This window comes from Vipera ursinii (assembly GCF_947247035.1).
Source record: "Vipera ursinii genome assembly, chromosome: 4".
Classification (NCBI taxonomy): Eukaryota; Metazoa; Chordata; class Lepidosauria; order Squamata; family Viperidae; genus Vipera; species Vipera ursinii.
The window spans coordinates 11668449-11689156 of record NC_139514.1 but is presented as its reverse complement, the minus strand read 5'-3'; the positions used below and the strand labels follow the sequence as shown (position 1 = coordinate 11689156).

At 44.1% G+C, this 20708-nt stretch overlaps 1 protein-coding gene across 1 annotated transcript in view; it reads right to left on the bottom strand.

The window, feature by feature from the left end:
* FAT3 (FAT atypical cadherin 3) overlaps positions 1 to 20708 on the bottom strand; it is a gene marked incomplete at both ends in the record, with an annotated part of 451188 nt that overhangs the window by 177033 nt on the left and 253447 nt on the right. Inside the window, 3 exons of the mRNA XM_083362083.1 lie at positions 662 to 730; positions 1172 to 1382; positions 4856 to 5170. Of these exons, the coding sequence (XP_083218209.1) occupies positions 662 to 730; positions 1172 to 1382; positions 4856 to 5170 (595 nt within the window). The remainder of the gene's footprint in view (positions 1 to 661; positions 731 to 1171; positions 1383 to 4855; positions 5171 to 20708) is intronic.

The window sequence follows — 20708 nt, the reverse complement described above, 5'->3', positions numbered from 1 at the left end:
ACCGTAATATTTCCAAATTGGCAATGTTGCTGGACATTTTACAAGGCCATTCCAAATCATCTAAGAGCTGCTCTGGAGGACAAAACGCTGAACATCACGAAGGGAGACTGAAATGAGACACAAGTCCAGGTTGTCCTCAACTTACAACAGATCTTTTAGTGATCGCTCGGCGTTACCCGGGCACTGCAAACAGTGACTGATGACCCTTTTCAAAATTAAGACCGTTGTAGCGTCCCACGTGATCAAAATCCAGACGCTTGGCCACTGACTCATATTTATGGCGGTTGCAGCGTCCCCAGCGTCACGTGATTTCTCCTCTTGGAGCCTTCCGAAAAGCAAAGTCGGTGGGGAAGCCAGATTCACTTAACAACCGTGTTACTAACTTAGCAACTTTTACGACAGGATAGGTCGTAAAAATGGGCCAGAACTCCCTTAACAACTTAGCAATAGAAATTTGGGGCTCAAGTGGGGGCGGTTAAGTCGAGGACTAGCCGTATGCAAACTGCTGATAATGGCCCCCTCAAAGATCTATCCGAGGCCTCCTGGAAAGGTAGGAAAGATACAAATGGAGTTTGACTTCACAGATCAATTTTCTTAGATATTAAAACCCAAAAACGGCAGCTGATAAAACTGTAGCAAAACCTGTTTGCGCTAAAGGTACCTTCGGTCGAGCAGTTCTGCCCACAAGCTGTCTGTAGGATATAGAACATCTCCCGGGCATGCTTGCCACCTTGAAGCAGAGCGATTGGAAGCAGAAAAATATAAATAAAAAGAAAGGAAAGGAAAACAACCAAGGTAAACAGAATGCAAAAGGAAATAAAAAGCACCGGGGAGAAAAAGAGAGAAAGAGAGAAATGAGGGACAGCTGATTAAAGTCGCCCATTAAAATACATTTAGAAATGAGATTAGCAAATTACGGCCAGAGAATTTAAACGACAAGACAACATTAGGATCGCAAGTCAGTCACATGTTATGGAAGAGGAGGGAAAAAAACAACAAAAAAACAAAAAACAATCCAGCCATATAGCTTAGCTAAGGCATCAAAACCAAAGCGTGAAAAAGGTAGTTATATTAAATTAGCCACGTCAATCCCTTGTTAGTTTTCTCTAACCCAAATCTATGCAATGCTAGTTTCCACTCTGGGCCAAGGTGGCCTCCAGGCTTGACGTACCAACGATGTCAAACCACAAGGGGATGTTAGCAGGTTGCACGGAGACCACGCCGACAATTTCTGTCACCCGGTCACTTTCCATGATGGTGAAGTTATAGAAGGGATCGTCGAAAGTCAGAGGAACGAGGGATGGGGGTGGTTTCTTAATCCATTCAATGTGGAGGCGAGCTGTAGAAGACTTCTGGGGCCGGCCGTTGTCAACTGCTTTGATCTGTTAGACGAGGGAGACAGAGAGAACACTTTAGCACACTTCTCTGGGTAAAGCTTTCATCTCTGTTTTGCTTTCAAAATGGTTCCTGGTTTTGAATTCCTACGATCATGAGATAGATGGCATTTTTTCTGTATTACACTGCAAGCAAAACTAAGGGTGACATGATAACAGTGTTCCAATATCTCAGGGGCTGCCATAAAGAAGAGGGAGTCAAGCTATTCTCCAAAGCACCAGAGGCCAGGACAAGAAGCAACGGATGGAAACTAACCAAAGAGAGAAGCAACCTAGAACTGAGGAGAAACTTCCTGACTGTTAGAACAATTAACCAGTGGAATGAGTTGTCTAGATAAGATAAGATAAGTTAAGATAAGATAAGGTAAGGTAAGGTAAGGTAAGATAACCTTTATTGTCATTTTTTTCTTCTGGGCACAATGGCACACATTAAAAATGAAATTTAGTTGCTTCCTCTCAAAGTGTACACATACATAACACACATTTAAAACATACTATATACATACTACTAAAACATACTACATACTATATACAGACTGTGATGCTGTATGACAGAATGCTACAGCATCACAGTCTGGTTGTCAGGACCCACCCCAATTCACATCTTAGGAAATAAAGACCTCTTGGAACCAGGCTTGTCCAAAAAGGAGATTTTACTAAGATGTAGTCGATTGTGGGAATACAAGACAGGATCTGGCATTGTGTTACATTTGATACTATATAAAGGATTCCCGTTTCAACCCCCTCCCTTCAACCCCATTTGGTCAGACTCACATTAATTAAACTTAGGTGCCAGGCCCTTCCTTGGGAAAGGGTAATCTTCTCATGCTTTTTATTGTTATTGCTTTCTTCCTTTCAGTTTCAAATGGAGATACAGACCAGATCCCTTCTTCCCTAACCCTCCCCCTTGTTGTCCCCAGTTCAAAAGGTTTTCCTTGGTCTTTGAAGATAGCCTACAGGCAGGCTGAATACACCTGTTCTCCTTCCCCCTCGGAAGATGGCAGAATCCAGGGGGAGGCACAATATTTTAAACATACATTTATGAATGTGATATAAATGGATTCCGACACTGGTTTAGAAGCATCACTGCTTCAGACAGGAAGGCAGAAGTTGTGGGTGCTCCAACCCAGGAGGCTTTTAAGAAGAGATTGGACAGCCATTTGTCTGAAATGGTATAGGGTTTCCTGCTTGAGCAAGGGTCAGACTAGAAGACCTCCAAGATCCCTTCCGTGTTATTTTGTCATCACATTTTGTATTTTTGGGTGAAAACATTTAAGCCAGCAGGGTAGGTGACCAGTGGTAGTGAAAGGGGAGAATATCAACGTTCTTCTTAAAATGTTTTTGGAAGAAACAAGGACCAGAGCGAAGTAACAAATGTTGACAAGAATCCAAAGTGTGTGGAATCAGGACTTCCAGGGCAAGTAATTTTGATGGATGTGCTTGGTATTTAAATCTAATCAAAGACCACTAGTTTGTGTTATTTTGTGGGTGGGTGGGGGGAGGGTATATGTCTGCAAAAGACTTCTGAACTATTGCTATTGCTATTCTCTTTAACAAGCCAACCCACAACAACACAGATAATTCTGAATAAAGCAGAGCTGGAGGACTGAATTAAACCAAAAACCTGATTAAAGGTCGAATCTTCCTAGGAATCAAGGCTGAGGTTAGATCTCATTAAACTTCTTTACATCTCATTTAACACGGAAATAACCCATTTTGGTGGCTGATACAACATACTCAACCTTAGGCTCGTTCTAGGTCTGCTGTATTTTCACAAAGTTGCTAAGCGATCAGTCACAAGTTGAGGACTATCCCCTTGTACAATTTACTAATTTAGAAGAAAAAAAAGCCAAACTCTAATCAAGGTCAACACTGGCCACGCTTCACATCTTGTGTGAAGCAGCAACTAAGTATTCATCAGACCTGATTAAGCGCTTTGAGCAAACTGTCTTGCTTGCCATTGAACTAGTTCCCAAGAAGCAAAGTTCATTTGTTACACAGAGTGAGTTGTGAAAATCCCCCTGCTTAGACTGTAATTTGCTGCCACCATGCAACCACTGTTATGGCTTTTAAATCAGATGCACCGGAGAAGGCATGCTGTTGACCTACGTGACACACCAGCAGACACCTGTGCCCACTTAACCCTTCACCACTTGCCATCCAATTAAGTTCCTGTGAATCCCTTCCAATAATGAAGAAGGCAGATTCCAATTAATCTCTCACACATAGGCCATCCAGCCAACTATTTTTCATATTCAGTGAGAGTGAGACAAATACTGACAAGTACATTTGATTTGAATGGAGATACCTGAATTCAACTGACTTGAAAATCCAGGTCAAAAATTGAAAATCCATCAGGGGCGCCACGGCTCAACGATTGAAGACACTGAGCTTGTTAGATGGGAAAGTGATAGCCCGGGTTCGACACCGGAACAATGTGTGATTGGGGTGAGCTCCTATTTTTTGCTCCAGCTCTTGCCCACCTAGCAGTTTGAAAGCATGCAAATCCAAGTAGGTAAATAGGTACCACTTCGGTGGGAAGGTAATAGTGTTCTGTGCACCTCAGCACATAGTCATGTTGGTCACATGACCACAGAAATGTCTTCAGACCAGGGGTCCTCAACCTTGGGAACTTTAAGACTTGTGGACTTCAACTCCTAGAATTGCACAGCCAGCTTTGCTGGGCTGAGGAATTCTGGGAGTTGAAGTCCACAAGTCTTAAAGTTCCCAAAGTTGAGGATCCCTGTTTTCAGACAATGCTGGCTCCCTTGGCTAAGCACTTCTCCCTAGAGTCAGACATGACCTTGACCTGAATTCAACTTACTTGACAATCCAGTTCTTAACTTGAGGGTTCAAGACAAGCAAGCTGTTGCTAATGAAAACTTGTGCTACAGGTAGTCCTCGACGTACGACCGAAATTGGGCCTGGATCTCTGGTTTGTAAGTCGTTATCATTGTGACTCAAGACACCCGTATGACCATACCTGATCTTACAACATTTTTTTTTCAGTGTTAAGTGAATCTGCGTAGTCATTAAATAAACCAACGTGGTTGTTAAGCAAATACAATATTCCTAAGTGTGGCCCTATTCTTCTGAATGACAAAAAAATGTTGGAAACTGACAAAATAAACCCCCTGCAAATTGTGGTCACGTGACCATGGTATTGTGCTGCCAGTTGGAAAGGTAAGCCAGTTGCCCAGCACCTGAATTCGCTCTTCACGTGAACACAATATATGTATGTATGTACGCCAGATATGTATGTTATGTACACATAATACATATGTGGTGTGGGTGTGAGGCATGACATTTTACAAAGGCTAGAAATGCTTTATGGGCTGCAAAACATTTGCTCTAGGCCCATTGTTATTTGTTGTTAAGTGACTAGTTGTGAGTCGAGGACCTCCTGCAAGGCAACCTAAAAACAGTAAAACAAAGGCTTATTCCAGTACTTTAAGGCTTACAGTTAAGATATCATAGCTCCCAGCAGTAAACTGCTTTCGCGATGAAACCATTCCAGTCTTGGGGTCAATGAAGAACTTGGCGTCTTCGTTTCCATCCACAATACTGTAGGAGATCTCCGCGTTGGGGCCTTCATCCTTGTCGAAGGCAAAAGCTCGGTATATGGGCTCCCCTCTCTTCTTTCGGTCCCTCTCGGGCAGTTTGATCTGATAGACTTTCTCTGGGAACTGAGGCTTGTTATCGTTTTCATCCAGAACTTGGACCACCAGCCATACGGTAGATTGCTTGGGAGAGATTGCTCCATCTGTTACGGTAACCTGAAGTGGAAAGAGCAACGATAGCAGGGGGGAAAAAAGAGAAAAAAAAAGCTTAGAAGCGCACAGAGCTATACCTAGTAAAAAGGTTGAAATAGAATATAAATAACTAAGAACAAAACAGTCAGCCGCCTCGAACATCCTGTTTGGAATTTGAAACAAAAGCTTTGAGCTCCACAAAGTGGGGAGATCAGAACTTAGAGCAGAATGGTTCAAATCCGAGATGCTTAGAATTCAAAATATTCTGCACATCCACATGTATTGTCCACCCTACTACATTTCCTTCCATTAACTTTTCTTACATAATTTTACACGAGACAGTCCTCAATTTATGATCGGTTGAAATTAGAATCAATAGCACCAGAGCTATTTATTATCTGTTTTTCAAGTTGCGATGGTCAATTCTGTCCCTGGGGGGGTCCCATGATCATAGTTTGGGTGCTTTGGAGGCATTTGTGGTGTCTTGAGGTGATTTGCGATTTTTGTTCTGCTGGTTTCCGATGTTTACATACAGTTTTTCCCATTGGGGAAAATGGATTCACTTAATGACTGTAATGCTTACTTAATAACCGTGGCATTTGCTTAATGACCACACCCAAAAATCTAAAAATTGTATCTGCTGCCTCAACCTATGACCACAATTCCTGACTCAAATATGATTACAGGTCGAAGACTACCTGTATATAATTTTATTGTTATAGCTAGGTTAGGATAGGCCTCGACATATGGCCACAATTAAGCCCCAAATTTCTATTGCTAAACAAGACAGTTGTTAAGTGAGTTTTGTCTCATGTTACGAACTCTCTTGCCTCAGTTGTTAAGTGAATCGCTGCAGTGGTTAAGTTAGTAACAGAGTTGTTAAATGAGTCTGGCTTCCCCGTCAACTTTGCTTGTCAGGTGGTCACAAAATGTGATCATGTGACGCCGGGACTCTGAAACCGTCCTAAATATGAGTCAATTGCCAAGTGTCTGAATTTGGATCATGTGACCATGGGGATGCGAAAATGTGAAAAATGGTCATAGGTCACTTTTTCCCCCAGTGTCATAATTTTAAATAGTCACTAAATGAATGGTTGTAAGTTGAGGACTACTCGTACCAGATATTAGGCAGCAAGGGATGAATCAAATGTTTCTGTCCAATATAGATAAATGCTTTCTTAAGGTAGCTGCAGTCTTTTCTATTCTTATTCCTTTTCCTAGAATTCACTAGTGAGATTGGTAGTATTTGAAAAGGTTTTAAAAACACCCTTTTCCCAAAACAGCATTTACGGTTGACTTAAAACTTAATTTTCAAATGTTATTTGAATATGTTTTATTAATTCTGGTTGTAGGTTATTACAGCAAACCGCTCTGAGACTATGATGAGCTGTGAAATAACAATTTAATTATTATTCTTTAAAGGGATGTAGGCTTGCTTTGTAGATTTCCCTTAATGGAAATAATATCCCTTTAAACTTATCCACCTAGGAGGTTTAATCTGTTTTATTTTGTGGAAAAGCAAGAAGGGGATAAAATAGTGGAGATGTGATGCGGTAAGCAGTGAGCGTTCACAGTTTACAGCTGTCAATGTCCCTCTTTGGAAAAAAAAAGTAAAAAAATGACACCTCACTGTGGTTTAAATCTTTCTAGAACTTGCATAAGGAAAGAACAGTTAACTATATAGTTTGCGAGATCAAATTTGGGTCTGTCACCTGAGCTTTCAGACTCTTGCTGGAGCCCATTTTTCAGGGAATTATTCTCTACTGGAATACATGCTTTGGGCTGTTCTGTGAGTCGTGTTTATGTGGTGCCTTCCTATTGGCTGATTGGTGTATTGATGGCTGGTGATTGGCCTTCATTTACTTGTGCTACCAAGGCTGCTAAGTATTTGATAAGCTGGTGGTAAATCAGCATTCCTGCTAACTGACAAGGGGCCCATTTTGCAGGTGTTTCTCTGGCTATTTTTGTACCTGTAGGGCCAACAATCTTAGTAGCTGTGAAATTGAATGTGTGTCTTGTATGTCCCAATAATCATATGTCCTTTTGACAAGAGTTGGTAAATATATAAATCTTGTTCTATCTTTTCTACCCCCCCCCCCTTTGATTCTTAACTAAAGGTACTAATCAAAGGTTTGGACGGCAACGATAATGATCCAGAATTTTCCCACCCAAGCTACGATGTAATGATTTCTGAGGACATCATGCCGGACACTAAGATCCTTCAAGTGGAAGCTATGGACAGAGATGAGAAGCACAAACTCAGTTATATCATTCACAGCTGTCTTGATTCCATCAAAATTCAGGATGGATCCCAACACCGGGATGCTCTATAGTTTGTATGACACAGCTGACAGTGGGAAGGCATGAGAAATTAGTTCAACCCCAAACTAAACTGGAACTCTTTGAGGTTAAAACTAACCATCTCTAAATTAATAGTGGGGAGAGGGGTGTAAAGTGATTGGGTTGGGAATCTTACATCCCAAACCAGATATTGTGAGCCTTGCCAGCAAGGTCATTGTTCATTATTTTATTAGTTTATATGTTCAGTCATGGACCAAAAACGGAATTGAAATACATGAATACATGCTGGCCAGGGAATTCTGCAAGTTGAAGTCCATGTCTTAACCAAATTGGCTCTATCTATGTAGGTATGCTCAAAGTGATGCAAATTTGCTTTGCGGTATGCCAGATTCAAAGGTGGCTGTAGCAAACTGAGATTATGTCAAAGTGACAACCTGTAAGGTAACATAATGATGCAAATCCCATGTTTTCTTCCCTACATGGAGATTTCTGGTGCAAATATGTGAATCACATATTTTTGCACATAGTAAGGCCTGCATTGCGTCTTTCATTCCCCTGCATGTCTGCATTATAAATGTACAGCTAGTCCTCCACTTACAACCATTTAGAGACTGTGCGAAGTTGCAACGGCAATGAAAAAAGTGACTTACAACTGGTTCTTGCACTTACAACTATTGCAGTGTCCTAGGATCACATGACTGCCATTTGTGACCTTCCCAGTCGGCCTTTGACCAACAAAGTCAATTGGGAAGCCAGATTTACTTAATGATTGTGTGATCTACTTAACAACTGTAGTGATTCACTTAACCACAGTGACAGAGAAGATTATAAAATTGGGGTAAACTCACTTAACAACCGTCTTGCTAGTAATGGAAATTCTAATCACAGTTACGATTGTAGGCTGAGAATTATCTGAATTTAGGAGCAACAATCTCCAGCAGATACAAAAAGAGGCTTCATTGGTTGCATAGGTGTTCACAGATGCTCTCATTTATCTGTGTTTTAGATCAGGGATCCCCAAACTATGGGCCATGGCCCGGGACCGGGCTGTTGGCTCTTGGCCAGTGGGCCACTGAAATGGCTGGCAGGTGCACACACATGTGGGCACGCATTCCCCCCCAGTTACGGCCCCATATGCGCATGTGGGTGGGTGAGAACAAGGACATTAGCATGGGGCAGGTGTCTGCGGCCCGTTTGTGCATGCGCAAACGGGCCGCTAGCTGCCATGGGGGGTATGTGGCCATTTGCGGATACACACAGCACCAGCACATGCCGCATGCGTGAAAGGGGGCTGCTAGTGCTGTGCCAGTGTGTGTGGCCTTGTGTGAAAGTGCACAAACGTGCACCAAATTTGAAACTGCTCTCCTTCCCTCTGGTCCACGAGCCCAGAAAGGTTGGTGATCTCTGTTTTAGATGGAAGAAAAACGTTAGAGAATATGCATCAGGTCTTGTAAGAATACCTGGAAAATCCTACTCTAATTATTTGTATCAGCCTTTACTGCTCAGGATTAATTTAAGAAAGGAAAGTGTAGGAGATGACCAGGCAAAGCCTGAAGGTGGGGTCAAATGTGTCATCAGTTTGGAGTTGTTACATTCCCACATGAGACCTAGGTCCAGCCCCTCTCCCTGTGAATTTGGCTCTTATCTACCGCCAATTTGCCTCGAGTGTTAATAGACCAGATTCTTGTGTATAAGTAGCATGCAATAAACCTGAAGTGCTTTGAACTCAACTCCTGTTCCTGGTTATGTGTGTGTGACAGAAAGGAGACTGTTTGGTTCAGGTAGACAATGACTCAGAGTGGTTCACAATGAAAGAGTTTATTCAATACACATAAGTCAACTGACAACTGTCAAATGTTTCAAGCTTTTATAGTAGAACTGTTTGAACTGTAACCAATCATCAATCGCTATTTTCCCGCTTCTTTGCAACTTTAACCAATGGTTGCACCAGAATCTCCCGCTTCAAGAACCTACTTTTTGCAACCTGCTATTTACAAGTTTGCAACTATTTACAGACACAACACCCCTTACCCCCCAGTTGTTGTTATTTATTGACATAGTCTTTTAAGTATTTGGGTGGCCTATGGACCCTTGAAGGATATCTATTGCTTTGGACACCTAAGTCATTTCTATCAGATTGTCTGCTTGGCTGGCTTACACTGGTGGACCTGGACTCTTGACTAATTGGCTCAGATGCTTCTCTGCTAACACGTTGTGGTTGTTGTTGTGTTTGCTGTTCCGCTATTGCTGGCCTGCTCACAGGGGGCAGCTCCCAGTCAAATTGACTGTGTTGTTGTTGGTTAGTTGTGGACGGACTGGTTTGCATTTCTGCTTCCCCACTAACAGGCAGGTTGTTATCAATAAGCCCTGATGCAATGTTCCCCCCTTGTATACTTTGATCCCCATCAGCTGGCATGCAACCAATAGTTCTCTTCCTTAGCTGATCTATATGTCTTTTGCTAACCCTATTCCCTTCCCCCTCAATAGTGTAAGACAAAGGTCCCAATATCTCAGTGACCACCCCTGGGACCCATTTGTCCCCTTGTGCATAATTCCTGGCCCAGACCAGGTCCCCAACTTTGAATGATCTGTTTGGAATGTCCGGTTCCGCACTTGGTGGTAGTCTGTCAGGATGTAACCTGTCCAGTTTGGTGGTTAATCTTTTTCCCCACCTCATTTCTGCTGGGCTTTTCCCGGTAGCCGTGCACGGGGTCGTATGTTGGGTCAGCAAGAATTCTGCCAGTCTTTGATGCCAATCGCCACGGATGATTCTCTTTAATGCATCTTTAGTGGTCCTCACGTTTCGTTCAGCCAAGCCGTTGGTGGACGGGTGGAAGGGTGCTGATGTCGTGTGTTTAATCAAGTTGGCCTTGAGGAAATCCTGGAATTCAACAGAGGTGAATTGGGGCCCATTATCTGACACAATTACATCAGGTAACCCGTGAGTGGCAAAGAGGCCCCTTAAAACTTGTATTGTTTTACCAGAAGTCATTGAACTGACGGGTGCTACCTCTAGCCATCTAGAGAAACTGTCCACTACTACTAGAAAGGTTAACCCTTGGAAAGGTCCAGCAAAATCAATATGAATCCTGGACCAAGGATTCCTGGCTAACTCCCACTTATGAGTACGTGTGTGTTGCAGCTCAGGTCTAGAACGTTGACACAAATAGCAATTAGAAACACATTCTTCAATGTCCTTGTCAAGTCCTGGCCACCATAAGTGACTCCTAGCCAATGCCTTCATATGTACTATTCCAGGGTGACCCTCGTGTAGTTCTAATAAAATTGTAGGTCTGTGGATTTCAGGAATGACAACACGGTTTCCCCACAGAACGCATCCCAAATGGGATGACAGTTCATCCTTTCTTCTAAAATATGGAATGTACTTGGCATCCGGGTTAGTATTTGGCCACCCACTAAGGACCCAGGCCATAATTCTTTTTAGGATATGGTCATTATTTGTTGCTACAGCTATATCTTTAGCGGTTAAGGGGCAATCAGGAATGTCCTGTAAAGACATTATTTGTCCCACAGGGGCAGGGTCTTCCTCAGTGTTATTTAATTTTTTAATTTAATTTAATTTAATTTAATTTAATTTAATAACATTTATATACCGCCCTTCTCCCTGAGGACTCAGGGCGGTTCACAGGGCAGAATAAAATACCAAATACAAACATTAAAAAGAGATTAAACAGTTGCCCTAGTTAAAACAATAAGAGTACAATTCTAAAAACCCCAAGATAAAATTAAGAGACCAAAGATAAACAACCCCACCGATCCCCATCAGGCTAGGCCAGCTTGTACAAACAAAAACGTCTTGAGATCGCGACGAAAGGAGCGAAGATCGGGCACCATCTGGAGCTCTACCGGTAGCTGATTCCACAGCTCCGGAGCGCCCACAGAGAAGGATCTCCCCCTGGGGGCCACCAATCGACATTCTCTGACCGGTGGCACCCTGAGGAGGCCCTCTCTGTGGGAACGCACAGGGCGCAGGGAGCTTGATGCCGGCAGCAGATGTTCCCTAAGGTACTCCGGCCCCATGCCATGGAGGGCTTTAAACACCATTACCAGTACCTTGAATCTCACCCGGAAGACAACTGGCAACCAATGCAGCTCACGGAGCAGAGGTGTAACGTGGGAGTATCGGGAGACTCCCAACACAACTCTCGCGGCTGCATTCTGTACCAGCTGGAGCCTCCGGGTGGTCCTCAAGGGCAGCCCCATGTAGAGAGCGTTGCAGTAGTCCAGACGAGAGGACACGAGCGCATGAGTGACCGTGCACAAATCATCCCGGCTAAGATAGGGCCGCAACTGGCGCACCAGGCGAACCTGGGCGAAGGCCCCCCTAGTCACAGCTCCTATATGATCTTCCAAAGTGAGCCGTGAATCTAGGAGGACTCCCAAGTTGCGAGCGCTATCTACGGGGGGTAATAGTTCACCCCCCATAGCCAGAGGTGGAATGTCCGAATAGACCCGGGATGAAGGTATGCAAAGCCACTCAGTCTTGTCGGGGTTGAGTTGAAGTCTGTTCCTCCCCATCCAGACCCGAACCGCCTCCAGGCAACGGGACATCACGTTGAGGGCATCACTGGGGTGGTTTGGGGTCGAAAAGAAAAGTTGGGTATCATCAGCGTACTGATGATACCCAACTCCAAAGCCACGAATGATCTCACCCAGCGCTTTCATATAGATGTTGAACAGGAGAGGCGAGAGGACCGACCCCTGAGGGACTCCACAAATGAGAGACCTCGCGGTCGACCTCTGCCCCCCTGCCAACACCGACTGCGAACGTCCCTGGAGATAGGAGGAGAACCACTGTAAAACTGTGCCTCCCACTCCCAGTCCCCTGAGACGCCGCAGCAAGATACCATGGTCGATGGTATCGAAAGCCGCCGAGAGGTCTAATAGGACTAGAACAGAGGAATGCCCCCTGTCCCGAGCCCTCCAGAGATCATTCACCAGCGCGACCAATGCCGTCTCCGTGCTGTGCCCGGGCCTGAAACCCGATTGGTACGGGTCTAGATAATCCGCTTCATCCAGGACCAGAGGGAGCTGGTGCGCCACCACACTCTCAACAACCTTCGCAAGGAAGCGAAGGTTGGAGACAGGACGAAAGTTGTTCAATACAGCTGGGTCCAAGGCAGGCTTCTTGAGGAGAGGCCTCACCACCGCCTCCTTCAAGACGGCGGGGAAGATACCCTCACTCAAAGAAGCCGATATAACTGCCTGGAACCAGCTGCGTGTCCTCTCCCGGGCTGCATAGACCAGCCAGGAAGGGCACGGGTCCAATAAACATGTGGTGGTGCTCAGCCTCCCCATGATCCTGTCCACTTCCTCCGGAGTCACAGAATCAAACTCCTCCCAGGTGATATCGACAAGACCGCCCGTGTCCTGATCGTCAGACTCTGCCCAGTCAGAGTCCAGACCGGTCCGAATCCGAGCGATTTTGTCCGACAGATGTTGGTTAAACTCCTCGGCACGGCCCTGCAAGGGATCCTCCCTCACCTCCTGATTCAGGAGGGAGCGAGTCACCCTAAACAGGGCGGCCGGGCGATTATCTGCGGACGCGATAAGGGTGGCGAAGTGGTTAGACCTCGCCTCCCTTATCGCAGCGAGATAAGACCTAATATAGGCTCTTAGTCGCAATCGGTCGGATTCGGATCGGCTGGACCTCCAACCGCTCTCTAGGCCCCGTCTCCGACGCTTCATCTCCCGGAGCTCTGCAGAGAACCATGGAGCTCGACGGGATCTGCACCGGGTCAGGGGCCGCAGGGGTACACCTCGGTCAAGAGCCTCAGTGGCCGTCTGCTAAGGGCGTCTGCATGTCCCATTTCCTTTCCCGGTCTGTGTTGAAGGGAGAATGAATATGCTGAGAGGAAAATTGACCACCTCAGCATTCTGGGCGACATTATTTGGGGTGTCTGTTTATCGGTAGTAAACAGTCCCAATAATGGTTTATGGTCAGTGAGTATGGTAAAGTTCCTACCATAAAGGTAATCGTGGAACTTTTTTACTCCTGCCACGATTGCTAATGCTTCCCTATCAATCTGTGCATAATTCCGCTCTGCTTTAGTAAGCGTCCTGGAATAATATGCGATTGGCTTTTGAACACCATGACTGTCCAAGTGGCTGATAACAGCCCCCACACCATAAGGTGAAGCATCGCAAGCTAAATAAATTGGTTTATTTTCAATAAAATGGGTTACTGTTGATTGGCTAGAAAGAATGTCTTTTAATGTTTGGAAACTAACTCTATGTTTGTTAAGCCACTGCCACGGGTTTTTTTTATCTAAAAGTCTATGAAGAGGTTCTGCTATGGCAGCTTTGTGTGGCACAAATGTGTGGTAAAAATTAACTAAGCCAAGGAAGGCTTGTAATTCTGCCTTGTTCCTTGGTTCTGGTGCCAATTTAATTGCTTTGATTTTATCAGGGGTAGGATGAATTCCATTTTTGTCTATCCTAAATCCTAGAAATTCAGTGGACTTAACCCCAATGCAACATTTTTCCTTTTTTAATTTCAGTCCAGCCCTCCTAAACCTTTCCAATACCTGTTCCAGACGCTTTGCTAATATTTCTTCATTTCTTCCAGCTATCAGGACATCATCAAAATAAGGGCATACACCAGGTATGCCCTTTAAGGTCCTCTCCATCACTTCTTGAAAGATGCCTGGAGCTGCTGCAATACCAAATTGCAGTCTGTGGACTCGGAACGCCCCCTTGTGGGTAACTATCGTTTGAGCTTCTGCAGCCTCTTCAGAAACAGTTAATTGCAAGTACGCCTGCGCCAAGTCTAACTTGGCAAATATGGCGCCGTCCTGTATCGTGGCGAGGACCTGCTTCACCGTCGGGACCGGGTAAGCGTGTTTTTTCATTCCAAGGTTCAGGGTGGCTTTGTAGTCAGCGCAGATCCTCACATCCCCGTTAGGTTTAAGGGGTGTGACGATCGGCGTTTCCCACAAACCACCCTCGACTGGTTCTAAGACGCCTTGGCCTACAAGCTTATCGAGCTCGGCCTCGATTTTTTGCTTCAGGGCGAAAGGCACCCTTCGGGCCTTAAGCCTGATGGGTTTAACCGACGGGTCTAAATTAAATTTAATTGGGGGCCCTTTGTATTTACCTAAAGACCCATCGAATACGTCTGCGAATTCATTGCAGACTGATTCGAGGGTCTTATTTTTACTAACTGTATTTATTCCCCCTATCCAAATGCCCAGGGCAGGGAACCAGTTAAGGCCTATTAGGCTAGTCCTATGGCCTTCAGTAACTATTAAATCTAAGGCTCCCTTAAACCCCTTAAATTTAACGCTAAGGGTAATTTTTCCCTTTATTTTTATTGGGGTTTTTTGGAAGTCGGTTAATTGGATTTTGGTTGAACTAAGTGGAATTTTTCTGCCACTTATCTGTTCAATCCTATCCAAGGTTTCACTAGATATTATGGACACTGAGGCCCCTGAATCTATTTCCATTTTGCAAGGAACCCCTTGCAATTGGACTATGATTTTTAATTTTCCTTCCGGAAAATTATTAATCTTTCCCTTCCTACTATGATTAACTCGCGCCACCTCCCCACGGTTCAGAAATTTAGCCCACGGTCTAGGGGTCTCTTTGCCACTATAGTAAGGGGTTACCTTACCTTCGGGCCAAACGTCAACTTCATGTAGGCGATTGTCGTGTGCACGACCCCTGCAGATGGCTTGGATGTGGCCGGTCTTCCCACACGATCTACATCTGGCGGTACGAAATCTGCAAGTTGCGCGGGGATGGTTGCCCCCGCAGCTGCCACATCGGTTGTTGTTGTCGCGCGGTCTCGTTGCGGTGTCTTTCCATTGTCGTTGGGTCGCTGTTACTTGTTGTTGTGGTGTTACGGTTTGGAATCGGCGGTTCGGTTCAGGCCCGTCGCTACGGGATGGTTTTGGCGCCATTTTTCCAAACCGTCTGGTGACTTCGGCGATGTCATCTTCCCATTGCTGGTCCACCTCCCCGCAGTCCACAAGGCCTTCTTGATTGATTTCGGCAGACGCAGCCATGCTACTACGGGGGGGGGGTCGCGGTACCCGGTGGATTCATACGTTAATAGTTCATCCAGTACTTCTTGCAAATCGCCGGTGGGCTTGGCGATTATTCTATTTTGTAGATGCTCGTCTCGCAAACCCAGTACCACTCGGTCCCGAATTCTGATTTCCAAGTTGTCATACTTGCATCGTACTGCGGCTTCTCTGACTGCAGCAACGAATTTTTGAATCGATTCGCCCGGCCTCTGGTTTCTTTTTTCGAAAATACGACGCCAAAAGAGTTCGGATCTCCTTGGCGTGAAATGTACTTTTAGTTTAGCTAACAGATCGGCGTACGGAACACTTGAGACCGGCTGTGGTTGACAAAGTCCTACAGCGATCCGATATACTGGTGTGCCGCAAATTGTCAGTAACGCTGCCGCCTTTTTTCGGTCATCCGTTATCCCGTTAACAAGCAGGAATCCTTCGACCTGTCCTACATATTCTTCCCAGTCCTCTGGGAAGCTTGGGTCGAATTCTTTTAAGGACCCGATTTGCGCCATTCGGAGAATTGTTGATTCTGCCGCGGCCGCTTGTGGTTGACTGTGACTTCTTTTCAAAATTGCCGCCTTTGCGCAGCTGTTCCGCCGAACCTTCTCTGGTCTGCCGTCTATCCCACCTTCGTCGCCAGTTGTTTGGTTCAGGTAGACAATGACTCAGAGTGGTTCACAATGAAAGAGTTTATTCAATACACATAAGTCAACTGACAACTGTCAAATGTTTCAAGCTTTTATAGTAGAACTGTTTGAACTGTAACCAATCATCAATCGCTATTTTCCCGCTTCTTTGCAACTTTAACCAATGGTTGCACCAGAATCTCCCGCTTCAAGAACCTACTTTTTGCAACCTGCTATTTACAAGTTTGCAACTATTTACAGACACAACAGAGACTATATTGTAAATTGGATTAAATGTTTCCACATTTATTTATTGATATAGATTATTGATTAATATTTGGAGGCAAGCAGACCTCCAGTGGTGGCCATTTAGATGGGCTGGCTACATCACATGCTGAAAAGTACTGTAGCCATTCTGCTTTGCAGAGTGAGGGAGCAATCTGCCTCAAATCTCTGGGATCAGTCAAAATGAACATATGTCAAAAGATGCTCCCTGTGTCTCTCTTATTTTTGTGATGATTCAGAATTATCAGTTTCATTTCTTTTTTTACAAGAGTGAAAAGAAAATGTGTGGAAAGCACCGACTAAATAAACCAACACAGCAGTTAACCAACAAAACAATCAATATGAAATGGGAGGTCAACAGAGCCAGACAGAACAAAATACAAGAGAGCTTGACTTGCAACCATCAAATACTGTCACCGTGGGAATTGGTGTATTAGCAACCTTTTGCAAAAGCAGAACCTAAGCTACTTTCAAGCTAGTAAAAATCCATATCCGCCTCTCCTCTGTAATGGTATCGCATTCAGTTGAAATAAGAAAGAAAAAAGGTTGAAAAATATATGGATTTATTATTTCTTTCCTCATCTTGCATTATTTATTTCCAGGGTACCATCCACAGTGAAATGATCAGCAATTCCAAGTTAAGCTGCAGTTTGGTTATTAATTTAACTTATTCATCTCTCTTCACTTATTCAGTTCTATTCAAATTACTGTGTTTGCTCTGCTCTATACCATGATTTTTCTCTTCTTTTGTTTTCTGTTTTGATTAATGTATCAACATAGATCATGGAAGCAGAAAAGCAATTTCACAATTAATGATTTGTCAGGCCCAAAGTTTAACTACAAGGAACTTTTCCAAATCTGTGAAATATTGTGTTGAATTTCCCATCTACGAAGACAGGGGAAAAAAAGAAAAGAAAATTGATAACTGGACTTTTCTGATTGGTCATCTGCAAATTTGCTTGAGCAAAGGCTCTTTGGAATTTCCTAGGTCTTGGAGAAATAATAGTCTCTCCTTATGTTTCATAAAATCATGAAACTGCGTTTCAATTACTTTGGCCATGTCATGCAGGGGGAATTCACTGGAGAAAGCAATTACATTTGGAAGAGTTAGAGGTAAAAGGAAACAAGATCATCAAGGAACATGGTGGCTGGACACCATCAAAGCTGACACCCGTCAGAGCAAAGAACAACTCAAAGAAGCAGTACAAAATGAGAAGTTGTGGAGAGACTCGGCCCACAGAATTGCCAAGAGTTGAACACAACTGAATGGATATCATCATCATTATCATTATAATCATCATCACCACCACCACCATCATCATATCCCATGTGTGATCAGGCTTAGCTTCTACTGCAGACATGTCAAACACAAGGCTCGGGGGCCAGATCCGGCCTGCGAAGTGGTTTCATGTGGCCCGCGAAGCCATCCTGGAAACAGTGAGGGAACGGCCCCCATTGCCTTGGCCCTGGCCCAGAGACCCTCCTTCTGCCAGAGACCCTCAGATCTGTCCCACTCCTGCGCAGGCCCCCATAGGCACCCTTGATGCGAACGATGTAGAGCTGGCCACACCCACCCTGTAGGCCATACACACTCTAGCCACACCCACCCAGTAGGCCACGCCCACCCTGGCCACACCCACCCGGCCCCTTGAGGGCAACCGCAATGCTGATGCAGCCCCCAATGAAATTGAGTTTGACACCCCTGTTCTACTGGATCATCTCAGTTGCTGAGACTAGTACGTCAGTGGAACCAAGAAATAATGTTGAGGTTCCTTGACATCAAACAAACAAACAAAAAAACACTGACCCAAATAATACAGGATAGTCCTCAACGATCAACCGAGCAACATGGAACCAATGATAGCACAGAGGGCAACAACTACAGTAGTGTGGAGAAGGACTTGCAGGGGACAAAATAGATAGCAGAGAGATTGTGGTTTTTATCTCTTTTTGCCCTCTCCCCCCCTTTTTTTTTGCTTTAAATAGGCTATTAAGATGTTTGCTGGAGCTGGCTTGCACCAGCTTGTGAGGGCTAATTGTTAAATTTTTCTGAATTTTGCAAGCCAGTTGACAGCAGAGATGACCTCTGACGTCTAGCACACCAATCAGCTGTTCTACAACTAGTGACATGATAGTAGCAATGGAACTGACTCTGCCAGTCCTTAAACATTTAGCAGCACACCACAGAGTGATTTCCCTTGATACCTGTTGCAGTATGGTAGAGAGATTTCCCACAGGAGACATGGAGCATAAAGGCACTTGAGAAAAGATGAGAGTTCCCACAAAGCTTTAGAGAAGATGACAAAGTACCTATAATAGCTTCAGGGTCTGTATCTGTAAGAACCCATCTTCAAACAGTGGCAAATGGGATGTATGACACTAATTTAGGAGAGACTTGGGAAGTGTTTTTAAGAGATATATACCTTTGGACAGAGAAAAAGCAGAGACTATGCCCATTTTGCTTCCTTGTGTTGTCATTTGCAGGATGGGTCCATTAAAGCAATAAGACCAAGACCAAAAAGCTTACAAAGAAGTGGAAAAGTAAGGTCTTACTCAAACCGTTCTGGTGGGTAAACCAAAAGATGAATGATTAAAGGTAAAGGTTTCCTGTGTCCAGTCATGTCCGACTTTAAGGGGTTGTGCTCATCTTGGTTTTTTTAGCTGAGCGAGCTAGAGTTATCTGAAGATACTTCTGTGGTCAGGCTATATACCAAGGCGAATGGAATGCTATTACCTTCCCACTGAAGTGGTTGGTACCTATTTATCTACTTGCATTTAGGTGGAGAAGAGCCAGGACAAGTAATGGGAGCTCACCTCATCACGTGGCTCTTGGGTCTTGAACCCACACGAACAGCTTTCCAGCTGACAAGCTCAGCAAATAATTTAATAAAATAAATCAGGTAAAGGAATATACACCAAAATTTTAGGGCAAATAGATGAAGGGGGAAAAGAAGAAATATATTAAGACGGATGTCCTTTGGCAATCAGAAGTGAACTGAGTAGATTTAAGCATTAGCCATGCCTGATCTGTGAGAGTTAATCCTCACAGGGTCAGAGAATGGCAACGTGACAACCCATCAGACCATCTTTGAAACAAGGGCCAGATGGAAACAGGGCTTCCCCAGTGCAGAAGTGGAGCCCCCGTAGTGTGTTATCTAGGCTGGCCAAGAGAACGAGCAGCTTAGCAAAATACATTTTCTACTTGAAACACTTCAATTGTTTGAATTCTTTCATTGTGGCTTTATGACTTTTCTACAACAGAAACTACTCAGTAGGAGTTCTTGTGTTCTTATGTGTCTATCTGAATGCAGTTGTGTTTTGCCAGCCAAAACCTGTCAGAGTGATGCCATGGTATTCACAGAAGTCCTGCCAAGAATTGGGTAAAACCTAGAGGATTCTGAAATCATACAAAGTAAGAGTTCCACTAAATTCTCCTTTGTTCGAAACCCAGCTCAAGTACAATGCCCTGTTTTAGACACATTACTTTAAGAAGGAAACGAGAGAGATGGGAACAAACGGAGGGAAAGTCAATGAAGATGATTGGGGAACTAAAAAATAACTCTCGTAAAGAGAGATTGGAGGAATTGCAGGGGGGGGGGAAGCTTCCAGAAGAGAAATTTTTTTGGGGGGGGGTACATGACCACATGAAATTATGCCTCAGATAAGGTACGAACCTGTCCCTTTTGCTCAGGAGTTCATGACATGAAATAATAAATTTAAGCAATAGGAAGACAGGATTCAGATGAATATTAGGCAATGTTTCCTCAAAGTGAAAGCCAGTCATTTTTCGGGCTTTGGAAGTGGAATAAATTAACAATCAATGTGGGCTCTTCTTTACGGAATGTGCTCAAACAGAATCTAGACAGCCATCTGTCCAGCATGCTTATATTTAGATTCTTGAACTGTTCACAGAGTTGAAGGTGGTGGCCAGAAAAACTCTTTTTTCATTCTGATCAGCATCTGTGAAGGTGCATAATCCAAACATGCAAACAAGAGAAAGCATGGAGAATAATAATTCTTGAGTATTTGATTTGATTTTTATCTTGCTTATTATTATTATTATTATTATTATTATTATTATTATTATTATTATTATTATTATTATTATTATTATTATTATTATTAGGCTTCTTCTTCCTCCTATTTTAGTACTTCTTTCTCCTTCTATTTTCCTCACAACCACAATCCTGTGAGGTGGGTTGGGCTGAGAGAGAGCGACTGGTCCAAAGTCACCCAGCTGGCTTTCATGCCTAAGACAGAACTAGAACTCACCATCTCCTGGTGACTGACCCAAAGTCACCCAAGTGA